Here is a 27,874-nt window from a genome sequence, read left to right on the forward strand (position 1 = left end):
CTTGTAGACTTTTAATCTCTATTAATTTTAATTTTTTCTAATAAACATTTTTTTCAAAGACCAAAACAAAAGAACCAAATCCTTTTCATTTTTAGGGGAATAAATCTTTTATATGTTTATACTCTTCTGGCAAAGGAATATGCCACATTAGAGAGGCAATACCAATTAAGTATACATTACTTAAAAATTAAGTAGAAATACACAAGCAACATCAATTAAGAGAAAAACATTTTGAGGTTCTATTCTAGTTTCTCTTGTACAAACAAGTGCCTAACTACAAAGATTCTAGCCATCTTAAACGTATATTAGATTCCAATTAGATATTCCTAATTAGACCATTACATAATGTCAACTAAAAGCATTTCACTATATATGCAGTATAGTAAAGTGGGTAGCAAACTGATAATTCTGTAAATACAACTGATTATCTGACAGTGTTTTACTCTGAGACCAGTAAATACTAAATTTTCACTGCCCAAAAGCAATTTACGGTACAACAGAAAAGAGAAAACACAAGGAAGAAAATGCCATGTTTGATCTCAGATGGCAATACTGGTTCTCAAAACGGAATAATTTTGCCCTCAGGGATCACCTGGAAATCTCTGGTGAGAGTTGTGGTTGTCACATCTGACATTTTCCCTCTACAGGCTGCTGGTAGAGGCCAGGGGTGCTGCTAAGCATCCTACAGTCACTGGACAGCCCCCCACCACAAAGAATTCTCCAGCTCCAAACGTCAACTGTGCCAAGGCTGAGAAACCCTATTCTCTGCTGACTAGGATGTACTAAGCAATGGGTACGGTACTTTAGCAGAACTGATCCAGTCTTTGCCATGCTTGCTGCTGGAATGTTCAAGTTAAGACAGTCATTCAAATGCAAAGATATAAAATAAAATGTGAAAATATAAATATAATAAAAATAAATAAATAAATAAAACATAATATTATAATAAAATAAGTAAAAAATACATATAAATGTGAAAATATAAAATAAAATGTGAAATTTTATACCAAAAGTTAATATCAAAATCATACATTTTCTTGGGCGCCTGGGTGGCTCAGTGGGTTAAGCCGCTGCCTTCAGCTCAGGTCATGATCTCAGGGTCCTGGGATTGAGTCCCGTGTCGGGCCCTCTGCTCAGCAGGGAGCCTGCTTCCTCCTCTCTCTCTCTGCCTGCCTCTATGCCTACTTGTGATCTCTCTCTGTCAAATAAATAAAATCTTTAAAAAAAAAAAAAAAATCATACATTTTCTTAATTGGTGAAGTGTCATAGCTGTTAACACCTTGGCTTCATAATAAAGAATATGTATATTTAAAAACTATAGTCAGCTTATACTCATCTTTGAGGTTTTTAAATTAAAAATATTTCTAAAATATTTTAAGATTTATTTACTTAAGAGAGAGAATGAATGAATGTGGGGGAGAGGGAGGGGCAGAGGGAGAGAGAGAGAGAATCCCAAGCAGACTCCATGCTCACTCAGCACAGAGCCTCATGGGGCTTCATCCCAGGACCCTGAGATCATGAGCTAAGCCTGAAATCAAGAGTTGGATGCTTAGATGACTGAGCCACCCAGGGCCCCTAAAAATATTTCATAATATTTAAAAAAAACAATTACATAGTACAAATAATAAGACAAGCTGTGAGAGTTAGAGAGAGATAGATAATCTCAAAAATTGGGTATTTTGGGGGGGGGGGTGCCTGGGTGGCTCAGTCAGTTGAGTCTGCCTTTGGCTCAGGTAGTGATCCTGGAGTCCTAGGACGGAGCCTGACATTAGGCTCCCTGCTCAGTGGGAAGCCTGCTTCTCCCTCTCCCTCTGCCCCTACCCCCACACCCCTGGCTCTGCTTTCTCTCTCAAATGGATAAAATCTTAAGAAACCAAAAAAAGGCCCAAAGAACAACAAAACCAATAAACAAAAAAGCCACCAAAACCAATAAACAAAAACCAATCCCCCCCTAAAACTTGGGTATCTTTCTTAAAAAAAGTCTTATTAATAATAGCTAAAATTATTGAGCACTCATGTCACATACCGTTCTATGCATTTTATGCTTTAGTAATTCAATCCTCATTAAAACTTTATTAGAACATACTTTTATTATTATTCCATTATGAAACAAAGGCAGAGAAGAAAGTAACTCACTCAATCAAGATCATACAGCTAGGATCTAACTAAACAGGATTAAATCTCAAACCAATGTGGCTGGTTTGACTCACACTGTGAGTCAAACTCACACTTGTGTGGCTGAGATGGTTGGGCATCTGCCTTTGGCTCCAGTCATGATCTCCACGTCCATGGGATTTCCATGGAATTTCCATGGGATCGAGCCCCATGTCAGGCTCCCTGCTCAGCAGAGTCTGCTTCTCCCTCTCCCTCTGCCTCTCCCCCTGCTTGTGCTCTGTCTCTCTCCCTCTCTCTCAAATGAATAAATAAAATACTAAAAAAAAAAAAAAAAAAAAAAAAAGTTAAAAAAAATAAATAAATAAAAATAAAACCCAGACCAGTCTGGCTGCAGAACCTATTGTACACTGTACTCTCAATCTACTTGCACACGCTGAGCAGAATTTCTTGCATAATGAGGAGATACCATTCACTAAATTAAACTGCTAACTTCACTGCTGTTGGTCCTCTCAGATAATAAACCACTCGAAATTAAAATGTATCACAGGCATTATTCAGACAAGAGTAGGCCACAAGTACAATGCAGTACAAGCCCTCTGACAGGAACTTACAGTTGGTCACATACCTCGGGATCATCCGTGTAATCAAACATTCGGAAGATGACCCGTGGCATCGGGTACACGGAGTCTTCCGTGTGAGGAGGTGGCGTAAAAGGAGGCAGGTTGTGCTGCAGTGCTTCACAGAGGATGCTGTCAAAGGCAAGATAAGGTCTTAGGATGTGCCGCTCCTGCCAGCGATCCTTTTTCAATTTCTGAATCTGGGCCCACAGGCAATCTAAATACTAAAGACAGATTAATTTTTAATAATTAATATATATATTTGGAGGTACATAAAAATTAACATTATGACTACGTAAACCAAAAACCATTACCTTATAAAAGACAGGATACAAGAGTAAGCTTGTTCGCAATTAAATACAGTACAGAGGAACGGTGCTAAGTTTTTGTTTTTAATTACTTTATAAAGTCTACCTGTCTGAGGCTGTGACCACTTCCATTTTCAAACAGGGCATTTAAATAAAAAATAACTAACTGGGGTGCCTGGGTGGCTCAGTGGGTTGAGTCTCTACCTTCGGCTCAGGTCATGATCCCAGGGTGCTGGGATCGAGCCCTGCATTGGGCTCTCTGCTCAGCGGGGAGCCTGCTTCCCTCTCTCTTTCTGCCTGCCTCTCTGCCTACTTGTGATCTCTTTCTGTGTCAAATAAATAAATAATTTTTTTTAAAAAAAAATAAATAACTGTAACTGGAATCATACAGAACAGGGAATGCTTTGATTACATTCTAACACTTATTAAAAATGCACTATATGCCAGGGGCACCTGCATAGCTCAGTCAGTTGAAGTGTCTGACTCTTGATTTCAGCTCAGGTCATGATCCTGAGTTTGGGGGATCAAGCCCCATGTTGCGCTCCATGCTAAGCACGGAGTCTGCTGGAGATTGTCTCTCCCTCTCCGACTGCCGACACTCCCTGACTGACCCCAACCCCTGCCCCTGCACATGTTTTCTCTCTCAAATAAATAAAATCTTAAAAAAAAAACCCCACTATACACCTAGAGCTATGAGGAGCTGGACCACTGATATGATATGTGGAAAACAAGCTAATGTATATAAACGGAGTGATCTGACAAGGTCAGAGATAAGAATTTGCTCAAGAGCTGGCTGTGCTTGTATCCTGAGACGCTGAGAATCCACTCACCTCTTCTTGTGGGTGTGGTTTCTCAGCCGTCCATACCTGTAACATGGGCACATGTGTCTTTTGGCGTCTTCTAAACATAAAAATAAAAATCTATACTTAGGTTTCTAACAACACAGAAAGATGTTCAGTTGCTTCATAATTATTTAATAAAGTGCAAATTAAAGCAGTAAAGTAACATTTTTACCTATCAGATTGGCAGATAACAAAAGTTTTGATCATGTATATTGCTGAAATGTGGGCAAGCACACAATTTCAAACATTGCTGGCAGAGGGATTAATTGTTATCATCTCTTTAGAGGAGATCTGGAAGAGTATAATCTCTTTGGAAGGCCGTTTGACTAAGTCTATCAAAATTAAGATTGTTAAGACACTTCAACCCAGCAATGCCTTTTCTAAAAACTCCCACTCTCCACAGATATATTATCTTACATACATGAAGACACATACAAAAGGATATTCACTGAAGCACTGTTTATAATACCAAAAGACTGGAAATAACCTAAATGTCTACTAACAAGGGACTTGTTAAATTACGGTATGTTAAAAGAGTGGAATAGTCTACAGCTGTTACAAAAGAATGAGGCACGGACGCCTGGGTGGCTAAGCTGGTTAAGGGTCTGCCTTGGGCTCAGGTCATGATCCCAGTGTGCTGGGATCGAGTCCTACATCAGACTCCCTGCTCAGTGGGGAGCCTCTTCACCCCTGCTTGGGCTCTCTCTCTCTGTCAAATAACTAAATAAAATCTTAAAACAAACAGTGAGGCAGTCCTATGTACTTTTATGCAATAAGTTCAAGTTATATTGAGTGGGGAAAAAGAAAGCAAGCGAAGAACAGTATGTATACCGGACTACCATCTGTATAAAAAAGGGGAAGGATATATACTCAAATGTTAAGATATTCATATTCTTTTATTTTTATTCTTTTGCAAACACCTACATTCTAAAAAGAACCAGTATGACTTTCAAAAACATAAAAATGTTAGAGATTTACCATTTAAAAGTAACTTAAGAACAAAGGAGATTTTTATCTTTCCATTTCTTGTAGCTTTGTTTGTAATTGACTGATTAACAATATCCAAACAAGTTACCTAGTGATAGAATACAAAACTTAAAACAAAATTATTTTGAAAGAACTTAAGGGGACACAAAACCATTACCATGCTGCTGGTTAACTGCTAGATTTATGAACAAGCCCTACTGTTAGTATTATACCTAATAAGACAAACCAAGTTTTTGCACCACTTGGAAGAAAAGGTAATAAGAGGACATGAGACTATTTTAACTGAAATGTGTCATATTATTCAGGAAGTGTGCACTGGGTAGAAGTTAAGAGCCACTGTTTTAAGGACTTGGTTTGGGATTAATTTACATGAAATAAATACCTTGCATGTGCTAACCCTCTCTCTCCAATACTGTGAATCAGTAGGTCTGTAGGTTGGGGTCGGAGCCTATTTAAGTACCATTGGTGAGTCTATGCATACTACGATTTGAGAACCACTATGTGATGATCTTGTGGACAATTCACAAGATCAGGACAAAAGGTATTTTATGGCTTTGCTAATATGTACCAAAGCGGCTTAAAAGGAGCTATGTTATCAACTCCTTTGGACCAGCAAAGTAAGCAAACGTTTGATTACTCTGAGGTCTCAGTAAATTACAACAGCAGGGGAATGAAGTTACTTAGAGGAAGCCATAGTGAAACCCACAGCTTATCTTTGAGAAATGAAACTAACACGGCAATACTAACAGATACAATACAACACATTCATCTTATCAGTAAGAACTATGAGCTGTGTCCTTACTTAAGATAGCTTTCAGTGTTAGCGAAGATGCGGTCCATCTCTGCATCTTTCTTTTCGTACAACTCCTTTCCAACCCAGGGCAAAGATGACAGAAACGCATAAACATACCAATCTCTCCGCACCTGAAGAATTTTTAAAAAGGCAAATTTAAAATATGTCCTAGTTAATTTTCATTCATATTGTGTTTACTTTTGAATGAAATCCTATGGAGGCTTAAGTAAGACACCTGGTTTAATCAGAGCATTTCTACCTTTTATTAGTTTTAATTTTATTGGAATCATTTGATTAACATAGAGATACCACGAGAACCCACCACTATGGCAACTGACTTAGCATGTAGATATTAAGAATCTAAAGTGTGATAATCTACTGTTATCTTTTGGTTTTGATTACTAAGAGGTCACCAAGTGAAAAATTCTTTGTACTATATGGGCAAGATTCAACATAAGGGGTTTTCTTACCTGAGGTACATCTTCTTCCTGAGTTACACTTACAAAATTTTCAAACATAGCAACCATGGATGGGGCAGCAATGACATGACAATTCACAAGATCAGATAAAAAACGGACCTATGAGGGAAAACAATTTCTATTATCTAAATGTGATATAACCACACAACAAGCAATCTTGTAATGACTGAGACCACAGGTCTGAAAAACTACCCCTTAAGGCCGAAGCTAGCCTGTGGCCCATTTTTCTTTTGCGTAGCCTGTGAACTAAGAGTGGTTTTGGATAGTTAAAGCTTGAAAAAATCCAAGGGCATTTTACAATTTATACAAATCATATGAAATCAAGTTTCAGTGTCCAGAAATAAACGTGTATTGGAACATAGCATGCTCACTCATTTATATACTGTCTATGGCTGCTTTTGTTCTACAACAGCAGAGCTGAGTAGTTATGACTGGAACAGGATGATGGGCAGGAATCTTCATTTACAGGTTCCTATTCCACAGAGCTACCTCAACCTATCATCTTCTTTTCTGTTCTCTGTGAAAAAATTTTCCCTGGACTACAGAACTGGAAATTTCTGAACAGGTATCTGTTGGATATCCTTTGTGTGCCACTGCTAAGCAGTATTAAGATTCCTGTCATGTGGGAGCTCACAGTCTAGTGGGACGAGCATAATCTCAACCCAAAAGGATGAATCCTATACTAGAGGGTAAATAAAAAGCATTCTAGGAACAGTGCTAAGAGGAGTAGGGGAGAGCATTGTAAAGGAGGTAACACCAGGACTAGGTCATAAAGGATGAGTGAAGTATGCCTCCGGTGGGGAGCAACAAGACTATTCTAGGCAGAAGGGTTCAAAAGGATGTGTTCAGGGATCTGCAAGTAACCGCTGACAGCTGGAGGGTATATGGGGGGATGTATGTGTGTGTGTGTGTATGTATACATATATATATGTGTGTGTGTGTACACATATACATATTACATATATATAAAAATGTGTACACATATACATATTACATATATACGTATATGTGTATACATGTACATATTACACATATATGCAACATATATACATAGTACATATATACATATGTATACACACATACGTATATGTGTATTCATATACGTATGCATATATATACACACACACACACACATATGTCCACATATGTATATATATAAGGACAGAGAAACAGATTGGGGCAACCATAAAACGTCAATATGGAATCTGGAATTAATCTTACAGCCTGATTGGTGGCTAACTTTTTTTGATAAAATATAAAATTCTTTTACTCAATAAATTCTTTTACTCAATAAAAGAATTTGATCACATGCCTCCAACTCTATGTGATATAAATAAACATATACATCATACTTAAATAAATACATATACTACACATTGGCTCACTGTCAATCCATGTATTACACATTAGTAGGGCTTATTAATTCCATTTTCTTTTAAGATAAATATTTATTTCTGCTAACCCAGTGAATCATCTTCTGCACAGGCTTTTAAGACCCTCCACTTTAGAGAATGGGAAAGAACAGGGGTTTATGATCTATACCAACATGAGCAGAGTGAGTTACAGGAAGACCAGTCTCGTGCCACAGTAGACAATACAGTGAAAGGCAGAGAATCGGATGCAAAAGAACAGTTAAGAGGCTATTTGAAGAGATGAAGAGGAAGGGAGTGCCTGGTTGGTTTAGTTTAGGGCATGAGACTCTAGATCTTGGGAGTCGTGAGTTCAAGCCTCATGCTGAGCATAAAGCTTACTTAAACAAAAGAAATAAAAAAGCACGAGAGGAAGGTATGAACTATGCCAGAGGCCCTGGAGCAATTTAGAAGGCAGACGTGACAGGACCTGGGGATTGCTTAAAGGATGAGGGGGCAAAGGGAAGGCAAACATTAACACTAAGGTCCCTAGCTGGGTTATGCAGTAGACAGCAGACCCTGTGTGCAGTTTGGAGAGAAGACAGAATGATGCATTACTTTTAGGAATTTCCACGCAAGATATCTTAGGGCTATCCAGCAGTATTTGGAACACAGGTCTGGAGCTCAAGAGAAAGGCTGAAACAGGACATTCAGTTACTGACTTGTCAGGATGGGGGCCGTGTCACCCAAATAAAGATGGTTAGTAATGCAATGAGAGAGTAAGAAGGCTTCAGGGGAGAGTGTTTAAAGTGAAGTGAGGACAGAATCCTGAGAAACACAAAATGTAAGGGGTAAAGGAAGATGACCCAGTAAAAGGAGACAGGAATAGAAGGGAGTGGCAGCAGCAGGAGATCCCGAGATAGTGGTGTTGCAGAAACCCAAGACAAAAAAGGAATGTAAAGCATCACATGCTACAGGAAGGTCAACTAGGATTTAAGAGTGAAAAGAAGCGACTGGATTTGGTAATGAGCTCTGTGGCACCTTAAGTGAGAATGATTTCAAGAAGAGCAGCTACTGTGGTGAGTGGGGAACTCTCTTTCAGAAGAAAGGATAAATTCGTTGGCTGTAGCTCACTTCTCCTCTCCAACCCAACACTAAGTCATAATACACCAAAAAAGTAACTTACCAAATATACAGCTTCATTATAATTGTTTGCTTTTAATGATTCCTTAAGTTGTCGAATCATAGCTTCTACAAACTCTCCACCAAAGTTGTAATTCCTGGCATTCAGCAGTCCAACTAATGTTGTATAAATTGTCAACTTCTCAGGTAACAGGCGCGCACTGATTTGAGAACCCAGTACAAGAAAACCCCAAAACAACAGTATTATGTTAAGTTGCTCAATTCTATATTATATAAATCTTTTATCATTTTACCAACATTGAAACAGAGTTACTTTGAGCAATACTTAAAAAAAATTTTTTTAAGGGTTTTATTTGGAAGACAGAGAGAGACAGTGCACAAAAGCAGGGGAAGAGGCAGAGAGAAGGGGAGAAGCAGACTCCCCACTGAGCAGGGAGCCCAATGCAGGGCTCAATCCCAGGACCCTGGGATCATGACCTGGTCTGAAGGCAGATCCTTAACCAACTGAGCCACCCAGGTGCCCCATACTTTGAGTTACATTTTTAAAACTACTTCAGAAAAGGCACAAATGTTGAGATGAGTTGCAGACATGACCCCTGAAATTTTTCATTTTATTTTGAGCTAATCCAAGAATTACTTAAAACACTTTAATTATAAAGTTATCAAACTAAAATAAATGTAATTAATGCTAGACCAGTTTTTCTTCCAATGTGTTTAGTGAACTCTAAGAGTAGTTCTACAGATGTTTCCATGGTAAAACATCTGGGGAATGCTGGGTGAAATCAGTTTCTTGAATGCAGAATCATTAAGGGGGAGATAGAACATTCGCTATTTCTAAACTTAGTTAACCAAATGTCACAGGATCAGAATTCCACTTTGAGAAACACTATTCTAGTTGCTAAGAAAAAATTCAGAACTAAAATCACTTCCAACTAGGTTCCCATCAGTTAAATTGCTGAATGTCAAGATGGTACTTGGACATAGTAAGATTTCTTTACATCCCAATTTGCTTACTCTAGGTGTGTTAATTTTCATTAACGTTATCTGAAAAGCAGGGAAAAGGATTACAATAATTAACCTTTGGAAAAAGGAAAAGCTGTTTCCTAATTTAGGTAGCCTTTAGAAATTCTCTCAAAAAGAAAAGTAAATAGGAGCTAATGATCAGTCAGACTCTTACACATTTTGTGTTTTCCCAAGGTGCCTAGCAGAGCAGTAGGGACAAATTTAGGTTTTAAAAAATACTTGCTCTGAGAGTAACCATATTCTCCACCCCCAAAGCCATGGTTTCCATAACAGTTTTAGCATAAATCTCTTCTATTTTAATAAGCACTCTCAAAACAGAAGGCACTTTCTAGATCACTACAGCAAAATAATTTTTATTAGTCATTTCTTAGTCTAAGGACAGGTCTTCTTGAATATGAACTGGATTTCTTTCAAAAACTAGAACCCAAATAATTTGTACTTTATGAGAGGTTAAAATGAAATCTACTGATAGCTATGATTTATGCATAATTTTTTAAATTTCAAAAATGAGCTTAAAGCATTAATATTAATCAAAATATTTGAAATAACTTACAACTTCATGTTTGAAATTTTAAAATACCTCATAATATAAAATACAGCACGAAGACCCCTTTTATCAAAAGTTGTGACCATTTCTTCGCAAAGCATAAAATTCAGAATGATCAATGTCCATCTAACAGATGAGAAAGCCTGGATTGTTAATTCCACCATGGGAAAGACTGTTTCATGATTTCATGAGTCTTTTCCCACTTTAATTTACTCGTGGATTAAATAATATTTGTTCTAGCTAACTTAACTCAAAGTAATAGCTTCAAAAGCTTCTTCAGTTTTCTAAAAAGGACTATTATTCAAGTGACCAGTTCCCACATTTGTTTGGTACTACTGGCTAAAAATACACATTAAACTCTTATATTAAATGCATATGCTTCAAAGAAAAATCTCTGAATGTGAAAACTGTCTACTTTCACAAAAAAACAGTCAACTCAAATGATCTGAAAGTTCCAAGAAACAAAATGTAAGGAAAATGCTCAATTTTAGCCTTATTTATCTCTAAGAAAAAAAAAGAGTTCACAAAGGTCATTTTGTTCATATAAATTTCCTATTAGAAGAAAAGCTAATGAAATATGAATGTAAACACATCTTTTGCACATTCCCAAAGCATTTAAGAGTAGATAATACATTATCACCTGGATTCATAAATCTTTTGCATACATACACTGTACAAAGAAGCCTTAAGATCTTGCTCTTGTAGTTAGGAAGATCAGCTTCTAAAACACCTGCCAAGCCTTCTAGGTTGCTCTCCAGAGAGCAGGCACTCTGTAGAGGACAGCATATCAAATATCTGTTAAGTACTCAGCAATTAGTGAGTTAAAATTTTCCATGTGGTCATAAAAAAGTTAAAGCCTTACATGCATAAGGCACTATGACAGGTTTAGTATAAACCAATTCAGGTAGTTACTGTTCTTTAGAAATTCATAAAAAGAGAATGAATGAAATTTTAAAAGCAAGCAGTCTAAGGTAGCAGAGTAAGAATCAGAAATGGGAGACATCATTGGCTCTCTGGTATCTCACACTTAATATAAGACTCTGAGCAAATTACCTTAGGTATCCAGGACTTGTTTGGTTCATTATTTATAAACTGAGAGGGTTATTCCTTAAAGTCTCTTCTAAGATTCATATTTATGTTATATGGCGGTTACTAAAAACATTTAACTCTTAATTATCTGCATCCCAAGGGTTTAAAATGAATTTATGTTGGGATACAGATTAATGGTAATACAAGTTTCACCTAAAACCTAGATCACCAAGTTTCAGCTCCAGAAATGAATCAAGCACGGTCAACTACAACCGTAACCCCATCACAGTTTGGGCCTATTTGACACATACCTTTTCTCCCACTTTGCATATTAATGATTCCAAATGATCTTCAGTTTCATTGGCATCAGAGGTCTTTCTCCTTTTGTGAGGTTGTCCTCCTGTTTCAATAATGTAAAAAAATTAGTATTACACGATGAATCCGCTATTGCAAATTTTACTTAACCTTTTAAATACTAGTATTTCTTTCTTATCAGAAACCCTAGTTTTTACACACCGGAGAAGCTCTTCTTTTTTTTTTTTTTCCTAGACCTTTATTTCTCTGTGAAAAGGGAAAACAGGAATAAAATAAAAACAGCACAGTTGACACACAGACACAAAAACCACTGAGGGAGAGGGGGAGAGGAGGGAGGAAGGAAGAAAGGAGGTGGAGAAGTAGATGAGGTAGGGGGTACAGGAGAAGCTCTTAACTGACCCACCACCTCTCTGACTGGGCTAGCTAGATCCACCAAAGGTCTCCATACTCCATGGACACTATTGTAACTCCAAAAGGCATTCGTTATGTTCAGTTTGCTGTGACTAGTGCCCCATGAGGCTATGCAAGGCAGCAACCCTGTCCACTCCTGGGGATAGACAGGAAAGCTGCTTATAACATCCTAACCACTGTAGTTATTCTGTGGAACACTCCTCTACTGCTACTCCCATTCTTTAGACAGAATTGTTCACTGATCTTCAGTTGCTTGGTCCTAAAGCCTCCTATTGCCAGCAGTACTCATTATTCTAGTAATGAAAATTATTTTGCAAACTGATGATATATGGGTACAAAAACCAAGCTAAATGTTTTGGAAAGACTAGACTAGGCCAAAAAAAAAAAAAAAAAAAAAAAAACACCAAAAAAACCCAAAACCAAAAACCAACCAACAAACAAAAAAACTTCAGAAGATGGGAAAGGGAACATAAAACATTAGGATTCCTCAGTAGTTTCACAGGGGTCTGAACTTCTAACTCTTCAATTAATAGCTTTGGTTCTGTAGACCATGCAGTATTAGGGTATTGCTTACCCCAAGCAATGGGAATCATAATCAACAGACGTATACTCAAAGAAACATCCTGAGCACTTTATCAAATAATTGGTGGGGGAAAAGTATGTTTTATCATTTCCTACTTCAATCACTAGTCTATTATGTTAAAAAACTGTATCATTCAAAGAATCTAAAAACAAAAACAAAAACAAAAAAACCAAACCACAAAAACCCTACCACACTGAAATCATTACCAATCATCCATCTGTCCTTTTGGTTGCTGAAGAATTCAAGGTGAACAAACTACAAATCAACTTAGGCACTGAACTGTCTACTATTGTTCAGATTCTTACTATTAATCATCTCTTGCCATTTTGTTTAAAACCTTAATACACACACCTTATATCATTTTGTGGGATAACCTACCGCTTAGAATTTTTAAATTAATAGTGTTAAGTATAGAACATGATGCTGTTGATAAACACAATGTTGGCTAGTCTCCCAATATAATTGAATTTTGATTTCCACTGATTAGATTTTTAGGACAGCATGTGAACAAGGAAGCAATACTCTGTAACAGTGTTAGGGATCTGCATTAATAATGAAATCTGCACTTGGATCTAGAATTACCCAGGAGTAAGTTAAATATAACCTCAATCTTCTCCAGACTAGTATAGACAAAGGAACTGGGCCATTTTTATAGAATTCATAATCACTTACTTGCCACTGTAACATCTGGCTTAAAATATATGGTGATTCTTACAAAACAGCGCTCCACTATCCTAAGCTTGGGTGTTAAGTCTCTTTAATGACTGAAATGATCTTCAAGTACCACTTGAACTTAGCTGAATAAAACCAATCTGTTACAATCCAGATAGGACCAGATGGAAGTGTTATACAAGGCCACAGAGTAAAGCACTTTGTGCTTTGACCCCCCTGATCCCTTGTTATTATTATGATCTGGCTTAAATAATAAATGAATATAGTTTTGAAAGGATAATGCCATAAAAAGATTTAACACACACGCAGTGTTACAGAGCTGAGATGTATTCCTGGAGATCCCAGCCCATGTAACGTAGACATGTGTGACACAGTGAAATCAGTGACCTTCATTCTCAAATATGCATCAAACCTACTACATTACAGGATCTATAATGGTTCCATCACCCAAACAGCCAACTTTGACACGAAAGTCTTCTATTTCTAGGATCTATTTCTAGGATTTATTCACTGAAAAAACCCTCATATTCAAAGCAATGTTTATATAAGCTGACAGCCAGGATGTTAAAATAGCAGTGGTTCTTAATTGGGTGAGTTTTGCCCCCGCTAGGGGCAGCGTGGCAATCTCTGGAGACATTTTTAGCTGTCACAACTGGGGGAGTGCTAATGACATCCAGTGGGCAGAGGCCATGGATTCTGCTAAACATTATTACATTGCTTAGGACAACTCCCAACAATAAAGAATAATCTAGTTCGAAATGTCAATGATGGCTGAGCAACTCTGTCTAGAAAGCAGAATATACTAACGGTGTTCTTCAGAACCAGATTCCAGTATAGTTGGGAAAAGCAGATAGTGAAAAACTAGCTGAATGAGAGCATTTAAAAAAAAAAAAAATTACTGTTTTTTAAACTTTAACTACCATTACTTTCTTTCTGGCCCATCTACTCCACTCACCCTTTATCTCACATCCCACCCTCGACATCCTCCCTAAATTACTCTCCAGCTGGCCTGTTCCCAAATCAATCTGGAATCACATTCCAGTGTTTAAAGCAACCCTCCCAGACCCTCTTGTAACCTAGAAAAGGAGAAAATAATGCAGTAGGAAAGAAGGAGGATTTCTGAAGAAAACAGAAAATACAAGTACATGGTCCTCCCTGAACTACAACTCCTATTTTCTCTCTTGCCATTCTGACGACTATAAGAAAGCACACGTTTTGTTTGGAGAATGGGAGGAGGCAGAAAGTATTAAGCAGATATGGCCCACTCTCACCTGATATTTGAGAGGATATGAAGGAGGGGTGGTAAAATCACAGACATATCTGAACTCATGACAGTACAGGATATTGAACTCAGAAGAGAACCTGGGCACACTGAATAAAGCACGTTCATTAAGAATAAAATTTTGGGAATTAGCAGGATGTTTTCATATGCCCTCAAGAAAACCTATCTATGGTAGCTCCCAAAGCAAGAACAGATTTTATATTAAATGTATCAATGCAGAAGTTTTATAATATAGATTCAAGTTATATATTGCCACTTCATACCCTTGGCTAGTATAGGAGAGAAACAGAGACAGGTCTTTATTAAAACACATTTGTGGGCACCTGGGTAGCTCAGAGGGTTGAGCCTCTGACTCTTAATTTCTGCTCAGGTCTTGATCTGAGGGTCATGAGGAAGAACCCCTGCATCAGGCTCCACACTGGACATGGAATCTGCTTGAGATTCTGTCTCTTCCTCTGCCCTTCCCCCTGCTTGTATGTGTACTCTCTCTCTCTCCAATAAATAAATCTTAAAAAAATTTTTTGAAAGTATCTCCATACACCAGTATTTTCTCTGTAAGACAAATCCTAACTTTATATGGATATACTGAACTACATCTTAAACCCTTATTATTATAAAACCCACAAACTGGAAAACAAAGACCAACCCTATAAAAAAGAAAGTAAAGTAGCAAAACCAACCAGGTAAAAGGCAAAAGTAAAGTACCTTGATTTTGAAGATTTAAGGCAGAGGTAACTATCATGCCTGAAACAAACTATACTCTTCCCTGGAGTAACAAATCCTTCCACCTCTAATCATTTTTTGTACAGTTAAGTTAAAAAAGTAGTCATAGTCTGAAAGATAAGGACCTAATTCTAAGTAGCTTAAAAAGGGTTTAATGTGGGTTTTTGACAAAGGTTATGGATGATATACTTTCTCAGAGGAACAAAATAAGCAATATACTGAACAGCTGTTATATGTATATCCTATAATAACTGAAAAGCTTCAGAGAAATTCTTAAAGGTATTCTAATAAATCAGTTAGATTTAGCATTGAACCAGTATCCACACACACTAATTTCCAACTTAGGGTTTCCCTCTCCTTCTCTACAAACTGAACTCTACTCCGGCAGAACTAGACTGGTAGTCTCCTAACTTATTTCCCTGGATCCTGGATACTCTAGTCTCAACAAAGAGATACAATTTTAAAACTCTATGAGCTTTAACTCTATTAAGCCCTCTATGAGCTGATCCTCCCAACCTCTCTGATCTTAGTTCCTACAACTTCCCAACCCCACCTCTCCCACTCCGCTCCGCTCCAGGGACACTGGCCTCCTTGAATGCTCGAGCTTTAAGTCCTCTGCACTCACGGTTCTCTTTTCTTAGACCTCTTTTCCCCATACAGCCACCTGGTTTGCTCCCTTATTTCCTGCAAGTCTTTGATCAGATGCCATTCATAGTGCAGCCTTTCCTGATCAACCCTAATAAAACAGCAAATCCACCTCGCCAACAGTCTCTACCCTCTTTACCCATTTTCGTTTTTCTCCATAGCACTTACCACCATGTGATGCACTATATTTTATTTGATTGTGTTCTGTCTGTAAAAGGCAGGCTTAACCATTACACTGTTCACTACTGTACTGCCAGTAGTTAGGACAGTGCCTGGCACTGTTAAAGGCTTGTTGAATAAATGATTGTATCTTGTCAAGCATATGGAAAGTCATGGCAGCCAGTGACAGATAAGAGCTGACAATAATACAGAAGTGCTCAAATGTATCAAATTAATTATGACTACTACAATTTAGGCTATTTTAAAATAGCCTTCTATAACATTTAAATGTCTACTATTTCAGATATTCAAAAATCAGTAGATACTTAGCTAAATTATTTAGCTCACTGTTTAGGGTAAACCCCAGCTGAACAATTTATAAAAGTTCCAGATTTGGTAGAGTATCCCACAGAACTACAAGCTGCCCCTCTACTACTAAATTATTGACCAGAGTAAACTTTAATTAATTCATTTTACTTCTTTTTGTCTTAATTATTCTAAGATTCCAAATGGACCATGATTTACTGTCCAGCTGGTATTAAAAGAAACTAACTCCCAAGAAAGTTATGCCACCATCACAGTAGCAAAAGCGAAAGTTGTTTTCTACATATTCACATTCAATTCTCCAGGTTGCTCTCTGGAAACATTTTCTCTCCCTTTAAGGGTGCCCCAGAAGGGAGAAGAGTGGAAAAAAGAAAGTATGAGAAAAGCAAGAAAATGGGAAGAAATTTAAAAGACTCGAGTTCCCTAAACCCCAAGCAATCACTTCACATTAATTTTAACGAATCCAACTCAAAGCATATGAAAACTGTGTTTTCTGTGCCTGTATGTCCATTATACAAAAAAAACCTCATGTGTTTAGAAAAAAAAAGTATCTAAGCACGCAACATAGAATACTTCGATAGTGAAGAGAACCCTGGACTTGCTTTTACCAGTGTCTGGGCACTGCTAGCTATGTCTCCATGTTTACTGCACTAAAACTCTGGATCCTTAGGTATCAGATAAAGATGAACTTAGGAGAATATTCTCTCAAGCCATTCCCTAGCAGAGATCCAATGTTTCATTATTAAAACCAAAGACATGTGATTCTGTTCCTACTCCCAAATGTCCCAAAACTCAAGGATAAGAAAATGTTAGTGAAGAAAATTAATTAAATAAAACATTTTCTTCCATATTTTTTCTTATATCATTGACATCTGCCAATGTTTGTCAATTCTTAAGCATTAACAGATGATAAGTAAATATCATCATGAGATATTTGTTACATGTATTAACTCCACCCTCATAAAACTGAGAAGAGGTATGTATCACTACATTATAGACTTCTACTTTAAATTTCTACATTACAGACTAAGCCTTACAGAGGTGAGAGAGTCTGGGAAAGATCATGAAGTAATGGTAGAGTCTAGCTTTGAACTTAAACCCTCGGATTCCAAAGTCTGGCCTCTTAACCACCACACCACATCCCTTTTAAAGAACAATAAGCTAGAATATAATAACAGAATTACTCAGTTTCTTCCTTGTTTGGTGAACGTATGTTTTTGACGCATTTCTGTAATGTAAGCATCTTTTACCTGTTTTTCTTTTTTTTTAAGATTTTGTTTATTTATTTGACAGAGAGAGAGAGATCACAAGTAGGCAGAGAAAGAGGGGGAAGCAGGCTCCCTGCTGAGCAGAGAGCCCGACGTGGGGCTCGATCCCAAGACCCTGAGATCATGACCTGAGCTGAAGGCAGAGGTTTTAACCCACTGAGCCACCCAGGCGCCCCATCCTTTCCTGTTTTTAGCAAAATTATCCTTGGTTTTTATGGTGGCAACATCATGATCCCCTGGAGCGCAAACCACCCAAATGGAGTAGAGAACCCCTGATCTCAATCCCTAAGTGGTCTCCAGTTAGTTTTCTCTTCATGAGGGAACTACACTTGCAGCCAGTTCGAAATCTACCGTAACAATGTGCATCTGTTTATTGGTAAACAGATGTGGGTGAGTGTGGGTAACAGACTTCTCTCCTTGCAGCACGAAAGAAGGCAAACCAACGGATGAGGGGGGACAGCAGAGCTCTCAGATTGCGGTTCATCAGATCTCCCACTCACCGCTTTGTTTCTTCCCTTCAGGGAGCCCTTCTTCAGGTGCAGTCTGAGGGTCAAAACGAGACACCGGGACTATTGGGTACCTGTCATTGTGGCCTAAGAGGTGGCCGCACAGACCCAGGTGTGCTTCCCTACTCGGCGGTACTAAAGACCAGATCCTGAGGAGTCCTTAGAGACCAAGAGGTCCACGAGGCCAGCCACTAAAGGAGTTGGGGAGGGGGACAGCGGGAGGCTTTTTAGAAGTCGCTCGGCCACATTCCCGCTCTGCCTGCCTGGTCCCCCAAACGCTGCCGGGGTGTGTGTGTTGGGGGGGGGCTTCCCATCCCTTTCCTTGAGTCCCCGAGACCTCGGCCCCCGCGTGGGCGCGGCCTCGGCGGTCCGGCCGAGGGCACTCACCGTCGTTCTCGTCGCTGTGCCGCCGCCGGGACATGCCGCACGCCGGGGCGCTGCCGAGCTGAGCGAGGCCGGGAGGGGAGCGGGGCAGGAACTGTCGGGCCGCCGGCCGGTGAGAGGACAGCGACCAGGCGCGCGCGGTGGCAGGCGCGCAGGCGCACTCGCTCCCGACGGGTGCAGCAGCGCAAGCAGGAGAGGCGGCCGGCTGGGTTCGGCTGGGTTCGGCTGGCTCGGGTGCCCGAGAGCCGGCGTCTGGAAGCTCAGCAGGCCCAGAGCGTCCGGTCCGCACGCAACCACCCCCTCAGGCTTCCTCCGCCTTTCGGCTGCTTCCTTCTCCCGCCTTTCGCTCTAAGTCCTTCCGGGAACACGCGGAAAGCACCGCCTCTTCAGCCAGCCGGAGGCCGCCGGCCGCGAGCCAAACCTGACGGCTGCTGGTCCACCGCGCACACTGGAGTCCCCGCCTCAACTTCAGACCCTCCCCGGGGCTCGCGGTATTTCCCGGCGGCCCTTTCGCCAACAACCTCCCTCCCCACCCCACCCCCGAAGACTTCCGGGGCGAGGTGACGTCTCCAGGGTTCCTTCCTCCGTGAACTCCAGGTCGGGGACAGGTGGAAGGTCTTGGGACGGGGAGCAGTGAATATTGCTAGGCGGACACGGCTCGATGAAGAGAGATCTAAGAAAGGACCGGGACTGGCGGGTGCGTGCTCCTCTTACTCCCACTTCCGGGCCTTTGCCTCGTCGGGAAAGCCGGGCGGAACGATTGGCCCGGCCCGGCCCGGCGCGCGGGGTGGGGCCGGGCAGGGGGCGGCGCCGCGCTGGAGGCTCCAGGCACTGAACAGCCGCCGGAGAAAGTTCCTCCTGCTACGGGGTTCCTCCGGCGGTCGTCCTACCCGTCACCCTTCTCAGTTATTTGGGAAGGAACAGGTGGTTGCTTTAGTAATGTTTACAATATGGGGTCCCTGTTTACATGGATGTGAACGTCCCCTGCCCTGGCGTCTCTGATGAGCACCACACCTGCTTATCTGACTGCCTGGTCCGTGGTCACTGAAATTCCACACGTCGAACTGGAGCTCTTGTTTCACTCTCCTGTCCTAACCTATTCCTGTCAGCCATACCCATTTCAGTGAATGGCACCATCCACCTGATTGCTTCATCCAAAAGTGTAGGTCGGAGTCATTCTTGGGTCCTCCTTTTCCTTTACTTCTTAACATAACAGTCTATCTGTAAGTTTTGCCACCTCTACTTTCAAGACAAATCCAGAATCAGACCACGTTACGCCTTTGCTTACAACACTCCAGTTACTTTGCATCGCAAACTTCATACCCGGACCTACAGGTCTGTGCTCTCTCATCACTGCCCTGCATCCATTCTTTCTTCCTGTTTCTCTAAAAGGCAAGCTACTGGGCGCCTGGGGGGCTCAGCTGGTTAAGCAACTGCCTTCCGCTCAGGTCATGATCCTGGAGTCCCAGGATCGAGTCCCGCATCAGGCACCCTGCTCAGTGGGGAGTCTTTCTCCCTCTGACCTCTTCCCTCTCATGCTCTCTCTTTCTCTCAAATAAGTAAATAGAATCTTTAAGAAAAAATAAATAAAAGGCAAGCTCCTTCCCATTTGAGGAATTTATACTATTTCCTCAGCCTCTGCTCTTAAATCTGCATGGATGGCTCCTTGTCCCTTAGGTATCCCGCTCAAACATCAAGTCCTTAGTGAAGCCTGTCTTGGCTATCCAATCACTGGTTTATTTCATTCTACAAATGTTGTACTTATTGACATTTAGCATCTTCTGTATGCCAGGCAGTGCTAAGGGTGAAGAGGTGAACAAAAGAAGACCCTTGCTTTCTTGGTGCTAGTGATCCATTCAGGAATGAACAGACATAGTGCAGTCAGAAGAGTGATCAAAGGGACAGTAGTAGAAGAGACTAGAGAGGTGGTGGTGGGAGGGGCTTTGGAAGGACTTTAAACTTTATCAGAGTATGTTGAGAAGTCTGGACTACTTTTAGTAAACTCTGAGGAAGAGAGCAGTTAGGGTATTGCAGTAATTCAGTCAAGAAATGATGGTGGCTTGGGATGCCTGGGTGGCTCAGTGGGTGGAGCATCTGCCTTTAGCTCAGGTCCTGGTCTTGGGCTCCTGCTCAGGTGGGGCGGAGGGTGCTTCTCCCTCTCTCTCTCTGACCCTCCTTCCCACTTGTGCTCTCTCTCTGCTCAAATAAATTAAAAAAAAATGATGGTGGTTTGAATGGGGTTGGTAATATGTCCATTTTGACAAGATTTGGCCATACTAGAGATTTTTATATTTTATATTTCTGTTTATTAAAATGGGGCTTTCTTAGTTGTTATGTCATCTAAGGAATGGAATTTGCACAGCTCTAAAATTAAAGGGCAAAGAAGAACAAAGTGTTTATAACTGAAGGTACTAGCACATAGCTTGGTTGATTTTGGTTGTATCTGGTGCTTTTCTGGTATCATTTACCTTAAATGTTTGTAGGGCTAACCCCTAATTGAGGTTCCTGCTCAAATGCTACTGCCTCAGAAAGATTTTACCTACACTCTGTTTTGTATCCGTGTGGACTCCATCACTCCTGACTCCCTACCCTGCTTTTTGTCTTTGTGGGCCCTTTTTCCTATCTGACTTTTTAAATTTAATCGATATATTCATTTGTTTATTTTCTTTCTCTCCCCACTGGAATATAAACCCCAAGAAAGCAGAGAATTTTTCTGTTTCTTTCACTGCTATATTCCCATTGTCTAGAACAGTGCTTGGCATAGAGTAGGTGCTAAACAATTATTTGCTGAATGAATGAGTGAATGGATGGATGGCTTGGGCTGCTGGGCCCATGCTCATTTGCCTGACTGATTGATTCAAGTTTACTTCAGGTGGAATCAAAGACTGACATTGTTGTTTCTCCCTTGCTTCCTAGGAGAAAGTGAATTGAAAGGAACCTGCCCTACGACTGCAATCAAACCAGATGCCTTCTTTCACTTCACCAGACCAAGGAGATGACCTGGAGGCCTGTGTTTTAAGATTTTCCGACCTAGATTTAAAAGACACAAGGCTTATCAATCCCAGTAGCAGTCTCAAAGCAGAGTTAGATGTCAGTACAAAGAAGAAATACCCATATGCCAAGAAAAAGGTAAAATGGCTATATGGCTCTTGTTTCAGGATCGTGTATGAAGGTTAACTCAGATACATCTATTAGTAGCTCATCAGTCATCAAGGTTTTCCTCCAGGGAGAAGGAGGCTGCTGCCATGTTCAAAGTAAGTTCCAGTCAGGGTCATGATCCAGTGATCTTAAGTCAGTGCCAGGCAAAGAAGAATCATGGGCAAGGTATGGCTCTGTAACAGTTATGGTTGAGTACTTGAGGATAGATCCTAGACAGATGGGCTGGATTTTTTTTTCCCACCTAGGGTTAGAATCACAGGAACCTGGGAGATCTTGTCATTAGGAGAACAGATACGCAGTAGGATAGTTGCCATGTAAGGCTCCTGATCTGATCTAGCTGGCTGGGTTCTCTTGGTGAGGAGAAAGATGAACAACCCAGAATGGTTGTGCAAGCTTACTGAGGACAGTGGGATTGGATTATAATGGGAGGTCCATTGATATGCTGCTTTTCTATGTCATTTATCCTTTTTTCAGAGATCATTATCTCAAACCTCCTCCTCTTGAAGCCCGAGGAAGGAACAGGACTTGGCGGAGGACATGCAATTGAGACTCAGTTTTCTAACCTCCAGTCTGCTGTCCTTCTGCAGTTAGTTTTTTTGGCTTCACGTCAGTGAAGAATAGATGTCTTCATTACTTATAACTTCTCCTCTGTTGCCCCTCTGCTCTCAGTCTCACAAGATGTCCTTGAAAATGAAACCCAAAGGGTACAGAAAGGTTTTTTCAAATATCATCCTGCAGTAATTTCAGACTTGGAGAACAGTTGCCAGAATTGTAAAGAGGATCCTCATATCCCCTTGCACACAAGCTCCATTCATGTTTCATCAGGTGTCCCAAATGGCTTTTATAGATCTACTCTAGGGTCAACATGTTACATTGAGTTGCCATATCTTATATCCTCCTCAGTCTGGAGCACTCTCTCATTTTTTCTACCCTGAAATTATGACCATGATATATTTGAAGATTGCATGAGTTATTTTGTAGACCATCCCTTTGATTTTCACTCATGTTTCCTTACCGTTACATTGAGATTAGTGTTTTTTTTGTTTGTTTGTTTGTTTTTTTAATAAGACTGTTCCACAAGAGATGCTCTGTTCATCTGGCTACAATCTATCAGGTATCAGGGGGTTCACAGTGGCAGTTTGTCTCAAATTGATGATGTTAACTTTGGTTACTTAGTTAAGGGAGTGCCTGTCAGATTTTTCTGCTATAAAAATATTTTTCCCCCTTTTAATTGCTCAGTATTCTGGGGGGAAATGGTTTGAGACTGTGTAATTATCTTATTCCTCATCCAACTTTCATCTGTAAGTTTTAGATTCTTTGATGTTTGTTTGCTTAGTTGATTGTTACTATGAAGGTTGCCGAAGGGTGATTTTCTAATTGCTTCATTCCTTCTAGATTTGTTCTTCTAGATTCCTTCTAGATAGTGTTTGGCATTCTGCTCTAAGGAAAAACTTTCTCTTCTCCCAATTTATTTGTATCTGTGTGGACTCAGGATATAGGCCATTATGTTACTATTGATTTTGATGCTCAGATTATCTCATATTTGGCTGAGAGCTCTTTTAAGCTAGTATCTGTGTCCTTTCGACTTGCTCCCATCATTCTTTGAGCACTTCCTCACTTTCTGACTGAATAAAGTATTCCAGGCTCATCTTGAATTTTTCCTGACCCGTCCCTGGAATCAAACATTTCTTCACGGAGCTCTGGTTCCTTCTAGCAGAGGACTGTCAAAACCAAAACCTGGAGGCTCAGCAAACTCTTTGCTACTAAATGTTGCCTCTCCCAGGACCTCTGATGTATGGAGCTAGGAAACTATATAGATAAATTCACAAAAGTCTACATGTGCTATACATAAACTTCTATACATACATACATACACTTCTATATTTACTACTCTCTAAATATGAACCAGTTCTATCCCAGCCTCATAAGAGTTTTTCCTAACTCTCCCTTCCCCATATTTATAACTTCCCTATTTGATGTGATTTGGTGAGAAACTGAGTTCCTATTAGTTCTAGTGTATTTCCTTATTTGCTTTTTCTTCTGTATGTAAAGTGTACTCACCCTGCCAAGCTGCCTCCCTACCAGGGCCTGCTTTCCCCTTGTGGGCCTCTGAGCTGCCATCCTGGCTCTGGCCTGTCTCTTCTTGAACAGACTCCACATGGACCCTAAACGTTGCTGGGCCCTCAATGCCTTGTTCACGAGGCCTTAAAAGACCAGATAAGATTTGAAAATCCCAAGTTTACTATAAAGAAGCACTTATATTGATGTATATACTATCTCCTTTTTTTTCCCTCCTATTTTGAAGGGTTTACTCTCATAAATCCTAAAAAAAATGCTCTCCAGTGTAATTTCCTGCTGCTTCAGTCTTAGACAGTTCTTAGAACAGTCCAGATACAGTTGTGAGCAGCTAGGATGGTTCCACAGTGGTGCTTCATGTCAATGACCAATGTTTAGAGTGCCTATTTTTGGTAGTCTCCATATGCATTAAAAAAGTTAAGAAACACACATATACACACATGTATATATAAATATTATATATCCCCATTAGACCAGAAGGGAACAGTTGTTGAGAGGCTGGTGATCATAGATTCCATTCAACCTCTATTTGTACATCAGAAATACCACAAAGTTGAAAAACATGACAAACTGGGAAACAAATTTGTGATAACCCTGATCAAAAAAAAAGTCACTTAAGAAAACTTACAAATCAGGAAGAAAATAAATGCCGCAGCAGAAAAGCAGGCAACAGATAGGAACAAGCAGGTTAGACAAGAAGAAGAAATTGATACGGAAAAATATTCAGCCTTACAAATCAAAGACATGCACGTAAAAACAATATATCTCTTTTGCCTCGTATTCAGGTCAACACTAAAAATATTGACAATAAAGAATTGAATGCTGATAAAACTTGGTGCTGTGGATAAAATATCTCCTTGTTGGTGAGCATATAAATTGGTTGGTTTTTCTGGAAGTCACTATTTATCACAATTTGAAGCTTCATGTTTCTTTACCCCAAAAGCTTTACTCTAGATGTTTATTTAAAGTAGATAGTTAAAGAGGTATAGGAAGATGGATGCATAGAATGCTCATTCAACATTGCTTATAATTGCAAATATTGGAAACAAAAAAATGGCCATTCATTAGGAATTGGTTAAGAGAATTATGGTACATCCATAGTTTTCTTTTTTTTTTTTTAAGGTTTTATTTATTTATTTGACAGAGATCATAAGTAGGCAGAAGCAGGCAGAGAGAGAGGGGGAAGCAAGTTCCCTGCTGAGCAGAGAGCCCAGTGCAGACCTAGATCCCAGGATGCTGGGATCATGACCTGAGCCAAAGGCAGAGACTTTAACCCACTGAGCCACCCAGGTGCCCCCATACATAGTTTTCTGTTTAATTTTTTTAAACAGTGAATATAAATCATTTTTATAAAAACAATAAAATTATTTTCCAAAAATACAGGTCAAACATCTTGGTATATTTCTTTCCAGTCTTTTTCAGTGTACTTTTTAATGTAGTTGAGATTATGTTGTATAAGCAAATTTGATCCATTATTTTTCATTTAACATTATGTCATAAACATTTTCCTACATAATTTAAAACTAGCTGCTCAATATTCCATAATAAGTATACTCCATATTTTCCTTGACCATTTCCTTTTTAGAAATGATTGATAATGTTGTTTGTTAGGTTTTACTGATACTCACTTGAAACTCAAGCCCTTTCCTTAAGAACAGCCCCTAATGGGGCACCTGGGTAGCTTAGTCATTAAGCATCTGCCTTTGGCTCAGGTTGTGATCAGAGTCCTGGGATCGAGTGCTGCATGGGGCTCCCTGCTTAGCGGGAAGCCTGCTTCTCCCTCTCCCACTCCCACTGCTTGTGTTCCTGTTCTCCCTGTTTCTCTGTCAAATAAATAAAATCTTAAAAAAAAAAAGAATAGTCCCTAACAAATTTTAGATTGAAGTATAGTTTAAAGAAAACTGTTAATCTCAGGAGGTTCTTCTATAGAAAAAATAGGACATAAAATTAAAAACCCCTGTGGAAAGATAATATAAGGGATTCACTGAGATTCCTGCCAGCTTTAACCTAAGGTTAACAGTGGCATATTTGAAATGTAATTGTAGGCATTTGCCCTTTTCGTCAAAACCAAAGAAGTTCCAGCATGTCCTCTTGAATGTAAAGAAAAATGGTGGCGATGCTGTCAGCAGCTCTTCAGAGACCAGATCAGCATCCACAGACACGTGGCAACACAGCATGCTGATGAGATTCGCTACCAGACTGCTTCTGTGTTACAGCAGCTGGCTGTGACATTGAATACCTCAAAGGGCCTTAAGTCTGAGGACAATAGGATCCCTCTACAAGAGGACTTCTCCTGTAATCCTGATGTGTCTATCTGGCTTCCTGATATAAGCTGCTTTAGCCCTGATGAGTTGATAAGGTAAGAATTTCATTCTGTACTTTGGCTTAATTTTAAAAGTTTTTCCAGCCACAAGGAGACACCACTACCTATCCATGAAAATGGCAAGATCTTTGAGGCACAGAATTTCTCTATAGGCCTAAGCTAGGCCAGTAGCCACATACTCTATATCCTGGAACCATAGCATATTACCCATGCAGCTGGCCGCATACGCTAGGAAGGCTACATCTCATCTCCTCTAGGGACAGGTGATAAACAGAACAGTATATTATTTTCAAAGAGAAATTGGAAGGCTCAGAAATGTGAATGATCTCTCTACCCTCATAATTTTGGAGCTTAAAAAACGTTTTTTTCCCAAATGTTTTCTGAGTTGAATATGTTTTAGAAAGGATGTTGACTTTTAGCACTGGGACACAGGATTAGAAGTTTAGATCCTGCCTTTGAAAAACTCACCAAATTATATGACAGAATTCTAGAGGACAGATTTCTGATATTAAGCAGTTCCTGAACTATTTGGTGAATAGAAAATGTCCAAATTTCATATACTTTTGTCATTAGTATTCAGTTTCTCCTGCCTTTGAAAAACTCACTAAATTATATATAAATTATATATATATATATATATATATATATATATATATATATATATATAGTTGTATATTCCCCTTGTTTATCAAGAAAAGGAGCAAATTAGAGAATTGAACTTGGAGTCAGAATTGAGCTAGTCACTAAAATTCTTGGTACCTTTATTTCCTCACCTCTAAAATAATAATGATGCCTGCCCCGCTTACCACACAGTGTTACTATATAAATTATATAAAATGAGGATGGTTAGAGCACCGTTGAACTATAAAGTGCTGTACAGACATGGCCTTTTTGTTTCTAGATGGCCTTTTGCCTCAAGGAATTTACTTCCTAGTGGGAGAAACAAAGAACGGATATGCAAAATAACTGGCAGAGGATATGAGGCAGGTTACCTAAGTATCAGTTAAATTGTGTGGTGCAGATCCTAATTTGTTACAGCAGTGTAGAGAAAGGAAAACAGGTTCTGAAATAGACAGGGTTTCAGAGGTGAGCCAGCCCTGCCATACTATGAGGATATTGATGAATGTCAGATTCCAGAGTCGGGTGGGGCCGTAATTATCATCTACCTTAGCAGTCTCTAAAATAAGTTCTATGCAACACCAGTTCTGAAGGATGCTAACAGGTGTTGAAAAGACGTGCTAAAGACAAGTTAGGTTAGGAAGGACTAGCTTAAAATGTCCTTTACTGCAGGGCTTTTCAGAGCCTTCAGTAGATAAGGGGCTTTCACTGAGATTCTCAGAGAGGAAGATACTGTCAGCAAGGTTTCTCCAATGTGTAATTTCATGGAATAGCTTCAGAGTACACTTTGGGAAATGAAATTTATTTCACTTCTCTGGTTTTACAGTTGAGGAAATCAGTCTCAGAGATGATGAGAGACCTTCCCAGGTCCCATAACTAGTTAGTTAAGACAGCACAGTGCCGCAGAAAGAGTATGGATTCTAGTGTCAGAATCAACAGTCTACTGACTGTTGTCCAAGTCTTGACAGTCACTCTACTTGTGACTGGGAGGAATTGGCCTTGGTTTACTCACCTGTAAGTGGAGATAATAAAAATCCTCACGGTTAAGAGGATTATGTGAAATAATGGAAATGAAACCTTCTTGTATGCTGATGAAATGAGCAAATCAGAGTAAACTCACTTTTTACAAAGTTGGGTGCAGATAATGTCTTCTGCAGAGCAAATACTGACAGGAGCTGCTTCTTATTTCAGAAC

The 27,874-nt window shown here is 39.7% G+C and overlaps 2 protein-coding genes across 3 annotated transcripts in view; one reads left to right on the forward strand and one right to left on the reverse strand.

Annotated features, from left to right (window-relative positions):
* NCBP1 (nuclear cap binding protein subunit 1) overlaps positions 1-18,969 on the reverse strand; it is a 39,497-nt gene extending 20,528 nt beyond the window's left edge. Inside the window, exons 1-8 of the mRNA XM_059411234.1 lie at positions 18,508-18,969; positions 11,544-11,632; positions 10,873-10,973; positions 8,677-8,833; positions 6,133-6,240; positions 5,672-5,793; positions 3,871-3,940; positions 2,741-2,956 (exon numbers count right to left, since the gene is read on the reverse strand). Of these exons, the coding sequence (XP_059267217.1) occupies positions 2,741-2,956; positions 3,871-3,940; positions 5,672-5,793; positions 6,133-6,240; positions 8,677-8,833; positions 10,873-10,973; positions 11,544-11,632; positions 18,508-18,541 (897 nt within the window). The 5' untranslated portion in view covers positions 18,542-18,969. The remainder of the gene's footprint in view (positions 1-2,740; positions 2,957-3,870; positions 3,941-5,671; positions 5,794-6,132; positions 6,241-8,676; positions 8,834-10,872; positions 10,974-11,543; positions 11,633-18,507) is intronic.
* A 77-nt stretch (positions 18,970-19,046) lies between these two features.
* TSTD2 (thiosulfate sulfurtransferase like domain containing 2) overlaps positions 19,047-27,874 on the forward strand; it is a 30,792-nt gene continuing 21,964 nt past the window's right edge. For both annotated transcript variants that reach the window (XR_009406265.1, XM_059411235.1), the window contains exons 1-3: positions 19,047-19,201; positions 21,421-21,633; positions 25,785-26,098. Coding sequence is in view for 1 of the 2 variants with exons in the window: in XM_059411235.1 (XP_059267218.1) it covers positions 21,469-21,633; positions 25,785-26,098 (479 nt within the window). In the remaining variant the exon portion in view is untranslated. The remainder of the gene's footprint in view (positions 19,202-21,420; positions 21,634-25,784; positions 26,099-27,874) is intronic.

This window comes from Mustela nigripes, chromosome 9 (assembly GCF_022355385.1).
Source record: "Mustela nigripes isolate SB6536 chromosome 9, MUSNIG.SB6536, whole genome shotgun sequence".
NCBI classification, from domain to species: domain Eukaryota; kingdom Metazoa; phylum Chordata; class Mammalia; order Carnivora; family Mustelidae; genus Mustela; species Mustela nigripes.